At 36.4% G+C, this 12,198-nt stretch overlaps 1 protein-coding gene across 2 annotated transcripts in view; it reads right to left on the bottom strand.

The window, feature by feature from the left end:
- LOC127431607 (fibronectin type III domain-containing protein 3B-like) overlaps positions 1-12,198 on the bottom strand; it is an 89,829-nt gene that overhangs the window by 40,425 nt on the left and 37,206 nt on the right. For both annotated transcript variants that reach the window (XM_051682102.1, XM_051682103.1), the window contains exons 5-9: positions 10,503-10,734; positions 9,437-9,724; positions 4,263-4,321; positions 925-1,088; positions 548-607 (exon numbers count right to left, since the gene is read on the bottom strand). In XM_051682102.1, the coding sequence (XP_051538062.1) occupies positions 548-607; positions 925-1,088; positions 4,263-4,321; positions 9,437-9,724; positions 10,503-10,734 (803 nt within the window). The remainder of the gene's footprint in view (positions 1-547; positions 608-924; positions 1,089-4,262; positions 4,322-9,436; positions 9,725-10,502; positions 10,735-12,198) is intronic.

Below are 12,198 nucleotides of genomic sequence, written 5' to 3'. Positions count from 1 at the left end.
TGAACCCTTTAAAAAGTGTAGAAAAAAGCGCAGTAATGGTAAAATCAAGCGATAGAGAGATTATTATGTTTGACGGGTCATTTAATTTATGTTCACATGGACAGAAAACAATGTTGCAAATTTCGAAATATTGAGTTATGCCATGATATGGTTCGTAACTTTTTTGGTTTGCAATATAGCGAAATTCGATATAGCGTCCCGTCCCTAATAAAAAGCTATAGTACCCGTGATTTGTGTGAAAGTGAATAAAACGCACAGTCGTTGTAGCACCACTAGTGTTTATTTCACCAGGAAACAGCAAAAAAACGTAGAAAGCTGCATGTAAAACTCAGTTTGCAAAAATTGTATTATAGTAATATTCAAATCAATTTTTTACCATATTTTATCTTTGATTTATTCATTGAAATCAAATATCAGGTCACATCTCTCTTCAGAACTCAAATGAAATTCAAAGTGGTTAATCAGTGGTACCCCATTTGTAAGTCACTTTGGATAAAAGTGTCTGCTAAATGAATAAATGTAAAACAACATTTTGAACAGCTCTTACCTGACATGATAATCTGTGGCTGGTCTGAGGTCAGTAAGTGTGTACTGCTGTTCCTCACCACTGAAACAAAGACAGAAACCAAGAGTGAGCAACCGTCCCAAGTAACCAACAAAGACAAAATCTGTTTGTTTAGGGGAAGATGGGGGTTAACAACAACATAAGCAAACACAATTTATAAAAGCCCTAATGGTTTGCTCTGGGGACAAAATAACTGTTCAGGGAAGGTAGATGCACCTACACTAATGACCCGAAATAAATGGCTTTATTTTATTTGACTTCTTTTCTTTAAAGATCATTTGTCCAGACATTGAATGTTCTGTTCTTGCTTTGATGCACTTGTCTTAAGTGGAGTACATGATGTAAACAGGGGTCCTTACCTGTACACAGCTTTGTATTTCCCATCCCGACCCTTATCTGTAAGCTGTAGTTCATAATTACAGGTGTGAGGGGCCCCGTCCCCATGCCATCCCTGTCCAGAGACACCCGATGAGAAAGCAGAAGTCCAAGACACCAGTGCGGAGCGAGACTGGACCTTAGAAACCTGAGGGTTAAAAATAAAAAACATTTTTTTAATTCAAAGTGATTCAAAGGCATTGTAAAATAGGTTTGTATAAATAAATAAGCTATGACAACACATGTTAAAGCGCCAAGTTGCTATGTTGGTTGGCAACCGAAAACAGTCTACAGTTAGGATAATTAACTATTTTACTTGGCAGAAGAATTGTTTATTCTTATTATTATTAATAAATGTTACTATATATTGAACCTTGGTGTCTTTTATCCTATTGCTGTCTCCACCATTGTATACTGTTAAAGCAACAATTCAATTCATTTTATTTCCATAGCGATACATATTCACATAAATTCATACATATTCACATAATCCTTTTAACTAAAAAAAATAACTACAAAAATTCTCCATTTGAGACTGCACAGCACTGTGCCAAAGAATACTCCCTAAACGTGGTACAATCACTGTTAACGCACAACACTGGGTAGCTAATTGCTTTATTCTAGAACATAACAAGTGTCTGATTCACAAGGAAAGAAATGAAACATCTAACTGCACAATAATCCTGTTTGGTTGCTGTGAGGTTAGTTTTCAGACTGTTTTGTTGGGGAACAAACAGTAATTGCACTTCAAATCCAAAATTCTGTGGAAAAAAACTAAAATGTCTGAAACAAGTTTCAGGGGAACGTCTGGGCACAAATAAATGTTGAAAGGCAGACCTAATTCTAATGCCAAATAATGTATGATGTCTGGTACATCAATAAACCGAGAAAGCTGTAAATAGTGCTTAATTTGGGTGCCACAGCTACTGCTGGCTCATCTTCAGTGCTTAAAGCATCAGTCACAGCTCTCTGAATCTGACATCCTACACTGATGCCCTGAGCAGAGCGCGACTCTTGAATTCACAAAACAAAAACATCTGTGTCTGAAGAGGCTACAGCCCTGGCAAATTATTTAATATAGATTATTTATTATGCTACTATTCTTTCTGAATTTTATTATTAATAGGGATGTGCAAAAATACATATTTTCAGAATCAACTATCCAACTAATTGATCATCGGAAGCCCTGTATAATTAGGCAATATTTATGTTTTTCAGACCCCAATCAGATGTTTCTAAGGAGGCATTTAAGGCATTCAAAAACTAGACAGAGCACAACAGAATGGAACCAAATGCAGGGGTCGAGATGCGTTATGAAAGGATAAACTATTTTGGACTATTATAAAATTATACTATTATAAAAACTCAACGCTTGGACACTCAAAATAACATTGCGAGACACGATGCAACAGCAGAAGAGTTTGTCTATAGAGGGGTCTTTTAAAGGGGATGAATTTAAAGACGCATCAGCTAAACTAGTCAGTTGTTGGAAGATTAGACCATCGTGGCCCATCTCTAATTAGAAATGGTTACAAGTAACAAATACCCCAGTCATAACAAGCACTAAACTGCACTGGTAAAACATCACAGGTAGGGCTGTTGATTTAACGCGTTCATTTAGTGTGATTTATTTATTTATTTTTAAAACGCAATAAAAAATTTTAAAAAATGAGCAATTAATCATGCTGCCTGACCCCTATGAAAATTCTGTAATTGAAGCACGTATTTTCCTACCATCGGAGCATTTAAAGCTTGAACTACATGTAACTACGTTTTTCTGAGCCGCATCAGTAGGGTGCAGTCAGCGCGCCTCAACAGACCACACAAGCAGCACAGCTACAAAATGAGAGCTGCTTGCACATGACGCATACTTGACAGTTGGATAAAGCACAACAGAACACAGGGATCTCGATACGTGATTTTCAAAGTTTAAACTACTTTTGATTTCACACAGCTTCATAAAAACGTGCTTTTTTGACACAGAATACCAGTGAGATGCTCCAAAACAGGACAGAATGATGAAATCTACTGTAGGCAAACGGATTGCTGTCGACTACAAGCTTGTTCAATGATATGGGAATAAAACAAATAATATATTGACTAAATTAACTTTTTGTTGTGTCTAATCAATGCGTCTGCCACAAAAAGGCAAAATGCTTCAATATAAATTATAATATATATAGGCCTATATCACTGATAATTATTTGAATTATTATGTATTATTAATATTGAGTTATCTTTATTTTGGGGCCTTTCTCAGCAAATGGAACAGAATGCAGATTATATATGCAATTAATTTGATTAATTAATCGCATGTCATGTAATTAATTCATCAAGGTAATAGTCACAGGTAATCATGAGAGAAGACACTGCAAAATGCTTCATTTAAGTAATAGCAGATTTTTGCAGTGCCACCACATTAATCAGGGAAACTAGTAACTGCGTTATTTCTGAATGTTGGGTAGAATATAAATTACATGTCAAGGGTGAAATACCAGACAGAGGCAAGCGATGAAACCTGAAAATCTGACACAGTGTGTTGGTCTTAAAAATGCATGCATTTCATTGCATTAGGTAACAAAAAATAACATTTTAGTGGACGTATGAAGTCAGTTCCCCTTAAGTACACAGATGTCCTAGCATAGTAACCACAGGATAAGTCGTTCCAATGTATGACATGTTTAACAACCGGTAAGTGAGCAAATACTTATACTGTTCAAAATGAAGTCAATCTATTAAAACCTAAGAAATGTAATTATTTCTTAAAATGTTTTTACTGAAATGAAATTAACTTTTTTGGTTTTGGGGCCATTGTATATTAAAGTGACATTTTAAACCTTGCTTTTCTCTTCCATTCATAGAAAGAGCTGAAGATTACAAAGAGATGTTGCAGGGAGGAGAAAAACACTTTGATGTGACCTATCAATGAATCATTGAACCATTATGACTTTGAAACATTAGCTCCTGCTGCCCCCTAGTGAGACTAACTGGAAGTTTTTAAAAGTAACCATCACTCGACAAGCACAATCCCGAGCAACTTTTTTACACTTTCTGACCCCGTTTACACCAGGTGCGACCAGGTGTAAACAGCGATGTGTCTCGCCTAACCACATTTGATCGGATCACATGAAATGCATCTTAATACCAGGTGTAAACGGGGTCTCTGAAAAAATTTGAGTGGTGCTTGCCTGTGAAAAACTCCCCTAAACATGCGCAATAATGATAGTTATTGGGCAAAACCATGATATTACAACATTGTATTTTTTGATGAGCTGTCTTCAGAAGAAGAGAGAAGAGATTTGTGAGACACTGTGAGTCGCACCTGGGGCTTGTCCATTCCTGATGGCGCAGCCTGAACTCGTCTTATGTCCACATCAGGATCTACAAAGAGAAGGTAATATAGGTGAATTCTACGCACATCTGTCTCCTGTCTGTCCAAGTCAGTCATAAATCAGAGTGTGTGTCTGTAACATCTCCATGCATGTTTGGAAGGGGAAAGAAACACAGACAACATAAATTCAGTATTAGGGATGGGCCATGATGGTCGACAGGTTGACTAGTCATTCAACAATAGAGTAGTTGATTAGTGAGTTTGACTAGTTTATCTAGATTTTTAGAAAATATTTTAAGTGGTGGATCTTTAATTAGTGTGCTGAAAAAGTGCTATTTTAGTGGTTTGACAGTTTGCATGGTAAAACCCTTTTGGAAAAGTTGCGTCTTTTGGCTCTGCCGTTACAGACATAGACATTCAGAGTTACACTTTTGACTGCTGTCTCCATGCTCCAAGTGTTGTGTTTTTTTACTGAAAAACTATGTGCTTCAAGATCCCTAAATGCAAGAATTACCGATCTGATTTTTGAAAAAATATGTATTTGCACATCCACATTCAGTATCAACAAACACAGGAAGCAGAGAGCAACAGATCAGAGACAGTAGAGACATCCTGACAGATAGCAAGTAAAGCCAAAAGTATACTGTGAACACTTGGCATCAGCGTACAGGACGAGTGACGCAAATTTAGCTATTAGCGCTCAAGCACTGAACACGTGCCGGCCAATTTTTCTAACCGCGCATACGTGCGTACTCCTGGAATTATTTGCACTAATTAGTGTGTCCACAAGGTGTCAACACTCACAGTTGAGCCACTGCTGTCACATGCTAGTAAAAGATGTACTTGCAGCTAAACAACAGGAGACGAAAGTGGAAACAACAGTAGATGTGCATGTCAAGAACACGTGTGTGAGGAGGTCAGGAGATACCTGCATTTGTATAACTTGAGTCTGATGGAATATAAAGACATCTTTATGGGTCTAAACTCCTGAAAAGAAATAGTAAATTTTCTCAAAGCAGTCGTAGCGTGCATGCGCCAACCGGCTGTTTATACGCACACAGTCAAATGGAGTATAATTTGAAAGGCTAAGCGTAGACTTTGGGCTTCAGAAAGTGTCTGTTGTGGAGAGAGGTTCATAGTTCTGGTTCTTACGCAGCCCAAGGGGCTCCTGCAATGACTCACCCCTGTGATGAAGTCATAGCAACATGACCCCACACTGACCTGTATGGTTTCCCCCAAACAAGATGTTGGCAATTGGGGAAAGAGGATGTTTTCCGTGGATTCCTTCTTTTAATTGAGAGAGGAAAAAATGAGTGGAAAAAGCTTCCACTCCATGTATGGATTCAAAATCAAACAAATGGGTTAAAGTGGTCTTGTCTTGAATTACTCATAAGATTCAAAGCAACAAAGTGTCCTGTCAGTACTGGAGATCAAAGTTGGGAAGTAACTAACCGAAAGTAGTGAGGCTACTAACTTAACAACTCTTTTTAGTGACAGAGTAGGAGTTCAGTTGTTTGTAAAAGTGCAGCTTTCCATAAACAAGCTACTTTTTCAACAAGTAGTGGTGTAACATGACAAATTTGAATATAGTATTGCGCACACATGTTTACAGTCGAGCGAACTGAGGTAAAAATCAAGCGTCACCTAAATGTGCACTTTCTCTCATATGAAGCACTGGGAAGTACAATTCATTTTAGTCAATTGATTCATTTAGACAATTCATTTACTGTATGCTCCAGATCAATGAAACGATGCAACTATTTATTTAAATCTCTACGCAGATGTCTTTGTTATTTTATGTCTTCTTGTAGTGATACACAAAAGAATATTATCATATTGGTTACAATAATTTTACAAATAATATGATATTTAATTAAATGCTGCTTTTTTACTCTGGCATAAAAATTATGGTGTTTTCTAGTTTTATTGATGGTATTTAGTGTACGGTTTGTATATTGGTGGCATTTAGCATAAGTAAATCTGCTAAAATGCTGTTTAAAGGTGTACTCAGTAACTTTTGTCTTTGTGTCATTTTGGCCTTACACTGACACCTAGTGGCTTGGATGCAGCATAATTTAAAATCAATAGTTTTCAGTTTCAGATGCCATTGTAGAAATTTAGTATTCACAGTCAGCCATGATTATTTTAATCAATGAATGAAAATGTCAAATGACAGGACGGTTACTGAGATTATGTGAGCAGTATTCGACTGGTCATGTGATTCTAACATGGCAGCCCCCATGTGCGGACCCTCTCCATGTAGAATAAAACAGCTATTATAAGGTTACTGATATGACTGGAGTCTTAATTTTAATGTGAGTGCTCATGATTTCCTACAGTACATATGTTGCAAAATTACAGTTCATGTCTTTAGGAGTTCAACTTTAATGAGGAAAAAATGATTGAGTGCACCTTTAATGTGATCACCTCTATTGAGATACTCATTGCAAATAAATATATTATATAATCTGACTGTATAGTTATATATTTAATCAGCTGCAAGCTACAGTAGTTAGCTACATTTTGTAAGTGGCTTTAAGTGTTTTTCAAGCTTGACTGTAGTTTTTTTAAATAATGAGTAGCTTGAAGCTTCACAAACTAGTTTCAAAGTATCTTCTCCAACACTGCTGGAGACTAAAGGAGACCAATCTACACTTCTGACGGCTTGTATTTCACACAGATCTAAAAGGTTACGGCTTTAAAAAGCATCATCTCAGACTCTCTCTGCAGGAACAGCTCATCTTCCCGTGCCTTGTTTTAATTTGCCGTGCTTTTTCCTATGCATTTTAACACACACCAGCCCTGCGCTGTCACTTTAGACAGGAAGAGATCTGTGTCTCGTTATGGGCTGTGGTCTAGCCATAGACACACTACATACACTCACTCACTCTTTTCTCTCTCTTTTACACACAGACACTGAGGCATGGGAACCAATGGTCCAAAAGAACAAAGACCAGGGTAAGATAAGACATTAAAGAACAAAGAGGAATCATCAAGACTGAGAGTGCTGTTTTCAATGGAATGATGAAAGAAAAGGAAATGGAAATGGAAATGAAAGGTTGAGTGCATTGCAAACAAAATTTTAATTTATTTATTACAGATTTGCAAAATGACTTTGTGACTTTTTTTTTTTTAAAAAGGCAGTGGAAACTGTCCTTTATTTTATTTTTATAATTTACCAACAGAGTGATTTGTTTATTTATGTATTTTTAATAACCCTAACTATTTATATGTATGAATATAATATTTATATTATGAACAATGCGCTAGCTGACAATAAAAAAAAACTGCAGATTTTAACAAATATAATAGGCCTTTTGGGTAATTTGCATACTGTTCAAAGTATAGATAGTGCAAAGGGTTGGGAGGGTTACTTTTTAAATGTATTCCACTACAGATTACAGAATACATGCTGTAAAATGTAATTTGTAACGTATACCGTTAGATTGCTCAAGGTCAGAAACGTATTCTAAATACTTTGGATTACTTCTTCAGCACTGGTAAATTTTTTAACTTGTTTTGACTATAAAAACTCTGCCAGTACAGTAAGACAAAATACACATGTTAAAAATACATTCTCTGAAAAACCTAAATATCTTATGCAGTGTTGTTTCTAAAACAAGATCAATCAAATTGATCTTGTTTTAAGGATTTTTTGATATTTTTACAGGAAAACAATACAAAAATTATCATCAAGAATACAATTTTTGCCCTAATGTCAAAGGTCTTACAAAAAAAAAATATTATGATCCAAAGTGAATTTTCTTGATAAAACAATATGATCGTGTCTGGTAACATGTGCATATAAAATGTCTAGAAATAGCATTTTAGCTTAGCGTAAAGCTTACTTCAAACTTACTTCTCTGTCTGCTCGTATGAATGTAACACATCATAAGAAAGTGTTTCACCGCTGTTCAAATGCACTTTGGATCGCATCATTTATATGTATAAATGTTTTCCATCTGAAAGGACTAAATATTAAATGAAACAAATGACAATAAAATGCAAAGTAATCTCTTCAGTAATCAAAATACTTTTTGAATGTAACTGTATTCTAATTACTAATGATTTAAATTGTAACTAGTGGAATACAGTTACTTGTATTTTGTATTTTAAATACGTAATCCCGTTACATGTATTCTGTTACTCCCCAACATCGCATACAGTGCATATTGCAGAAACAATAAAAGTAGTAAGGTAGTAAGCTTTTTCACCACTAGTTGCTGTTGTTTCACATGCCTGCTTACTTCCTGCACTATCTACTGTTTATCTAATGTATGTCTGTGCGCGTCTCACACCAAAGTGTAAACGCTGACACTAATATATAAGCTTGAAAACAAAGGCTTTGAAGTAAGGACCCACAAAGCTTCGTAGAAATTAGTCTTTCAAGTCAACAGATGTGGACAGGATTGTCTACTCATCTCGAAGACCTGAGTCAGCAACTCAATGCTTTTATTCCAGTTCAGATGACACTGGAAATATCCTTTGTTTTCGTTCTCAGCTGGTGCCACACTTAAGGAAACTACACAGATTTGAGTACCAAAATTAGCAAGATGTATTTTAACTTTAAGCACAGACAGGAACACACAGAAGACAGATTTGGTCTTCTGGGCTTTTTGAGGACACTCAGAATCTAAACTAATTAAAGGATGGAATAAAGAATGCAGGGGAAACAGCTTCATAGGAGGCAGGCCTGTGATTTATTACATAGAAGGTTGTGTGACCTAGCAATTTAAAGATCTAGGTTTGAATCCCACAGAGCATGATTCATGAGCCATCACTTTTGTACCCTTGAACAAGTGTGGAATGTTCTGGATTCAAAGTTAAGCTCTATAGACAGCATCTGTGGCATACGCTGACAAAAATCCACTTATAATGGAAGTCTATGGGGCAACATGGGTTACATTGCCCCACAGAATTCCATTGTAAGCTTGTAAGGATCCGTTCATACAATATGCATTCTTGCGATCAAAAACAGCAAGACGGAGCGCAGCCGAACGTACCTTTATCGAATGATTCCTAACAAGTATGAATGAAAAAATTAACACAGATCGGGACAAGTAGATCATGCGTTATCCATCATCTGGGACTAAGACTTAGGTCATCCTCAAAGATCACTGAGGTTTATTTTCAGTGGGAATGTACATTTTTCAGCAATGCCTCACCTTGTGGCTCTATGTCTGTGTGTTTGGGGCTTCCTCTGGCTCTTCGATCAGGCCTTTTGTTGCCAGGGCTGCTTCCTCCTCCACCTCCTCCTCCAGGGCTGGTGTGGCTCTTGCCGTAGCCGTTAGCTGTGCTGGTGCAGGCCGTTGTGCTCTTGTAGCTGGTGGACAGCGGGCTGGTCGCCTGACTGATACCTGTACGCTCCACCGGCTGTTTGAGCTTCTTGGGTGGAGGTTTACAGTACTCCTCATGACCCATGAAAGTGGAGACGTTATACAGAGGGATGATCTCTGTGATAAGAAGACATAAACCAGAATTACACCCCACAAAACACAAACTAAATGCTACAACGTGTCCTAACCAGGCAAGAAATAATGCAACAAAGCAACAAGCGATGAATACTGTCTCTTCCATGTTAATTAGATTTTATCGTAATAACCAGTCATGTGACATGTGTTGAGAAATTTTGTCAGTCGCTCGGTTTCTATTTTCATCGCACTGCGCAAGGTAGCTCTGCCTACATTGAAATCTCATTGGTCCAAAATCCCACTCCACATATTTAACATCATATACTGTATGTTGTGAGTGGCAGTTATTTTGTCACTTGAGGCAGTATTTTACTTTCTGTAAGGACAGGAGGGATAGTTAATCCTAAAATTAAAATTGTCATAATTCACTCACACTCATGTTGTTCCAAACCTGTATGACCTTCTTTCTTTCTTTTCTATGACTTTCTTTCAACTGCCATTGTATTAAAAAGACGGACCGGGATAATCATTAAAATTATCCTTTTGTGTTCCACAAAAGAAAGAAAGTCATATGGGTTTGGACTTTGGAACGATATGAAGGTGAGCAAATTATAAAAGTATTTCCATTTTTGGGTGAACTGTCCCTGTAATAACTTGTTGCATCACAACAGATTAGGACATGCAAGTAAAAGTGTTATAATTCAATAAAATGAAATAGTTGGTCTTATTATGTGATGATACATGAACATGTCATTTGTGACATATGTGCTCAAATATTTGTATAAAACTAGGTTTATGTGTGGTATTTGTGCGATCATACCTTCTGGGTAGATGGGAGGCAGTCGATGGTGGTAGAACTGATGAGGGGGCACGTCCCCAGGGCTGACGGGTGGGTAGTATGATGTGTGAGAGGCCGGTATAAAGTGGGGGTGCGTCAGGTACGGAGGGTGGATGTGGTGGCTCGGGGACAGAGCCGTGGAGTAACTGGGGGGGTAACATTCAGAATGAGGCATCACCACAACCCTCCGTACACCCGTATTGTCCTCTAGAACCTGAAAATACAAATATACACATGAAATACTCAGACAAACAACACAGTACATTAAGCCAGTATTATTAACATTAATGAAAATTAAAAGAGAAACTAAATGAACAGAAAATAATAACTTGCATAATTGGAAAAACTGAGACTAAAATACAGTTCCATTACTCTAAAATTAACTAAAAATTTAATATAAATGACTATAAATAAATTTTTGTTTTAAATACACAGCTTAGTGTAAAATTTAACACCTTTATTACCTGCCTAAATTTAAATTAAACATTTAAATTCCACTAAATAGAGATAACACTAGATGGCCCTAAGAAATTTAACACTGTTAAACATTAAAATGTAAAAAAGTTAAAGCATTAACTTGGGCTGCCCTAAAATACTCAAACTAAAGTAAAAATAAATATACTGAAAAACTAAACCTGAACTGAAACTAGAAAACTGAAATGTACAAATAAAAACAAAAAAAAATGTTTTTAAACTATTTAACTTTTTTTGTTTTATGAATTATGATTTACATTTTAAACTATAATACCTCTGTGTTGTTACAGAGTGAAAACGAAACTAAATCTTAAGGACAAATAAAAATTGTATAACAAATACTATTATATATATATATAGTATACACACAAACACACATATATACTCTATACTGTATTGGCTCTGCACAATGACAATAAAGTTGAATCTAACCTAATATGCATATAATAAATAATATTATATATAGAATATACTATATAAATAAAAAATTAATAAAAAATAAAAAAAACCTCAAGGCAAGGCAATCAATTCCCAACTGAACAGACTCTTTTATATCAGCCATTAGTGCTCCACCCAACATATAATACAGCTTTTCTCCAGATCCAATGTACCAACTATTACTGAGGCAACCACAGACATTCAGTGCCACTTTAAACAATGGGCAGGAATGCAAAGTAAACAAGGCCTTAGTAATGCAACAGGCATCAAATACATTCCTTTGACTGGGAGACGAATACAGTAAAACAGAACTGCTGGTACAATTCACATGGATGAAATCACATGACTTTAGGATCATACTGGGTTAGAAGGTGAGAGCAGATATGACTCTCAAAAAAAAAAAAAAAAAAAAAAAAGAAAACTCAGGCCTCAGGACACCAGTCTGTTCCAGATGCAAGCAGTGAACTTTCAAAACATGATATACACACTGTCTTCAAGTCCTCCTGGGAACTTTGTGCTTAAAAATCACTTGTAGTAATTTTGATTTCCAAACTTGCAAGTAGGAACTTTCATGGAGGGGAAGATGACTTGAAGGCAGCAAAAGATAATCCTGAGCTTACCACTTCTTACCACAATTACGCCATTGTGGCTTGTGCATTCATCTCATAAATACAATCATTCCGACATGAGTTGAAGGCAGCATTAGAATAGCAAGCTTCAGTTTGGCCGGTCCTGCCCTTCACATTTGGGGTGGTGTGCGCTAATG

Source organism: Myxocyprinus asiaticus, chromosome 41 (genome assembly GCF_019703515.2).
Source record: "Myxocyprinus asiaticus isolate MX2 ecotype Aquarium Trade chromosome 41, UBuf_Myxa_2, whole genome shotgun sequence".
NCBI lineage: Eukaryota > Metazoa > Chordata > Actinopteri > Cypriniformes > Catostomidae > Myxocyprinus > Myxocyprinus asiaticus.
The sequence above is the reverse complement of the archived record's forward strand: the minus strand, read 5'-3'. Positions and strand labels throughout refer to the sequence as shown.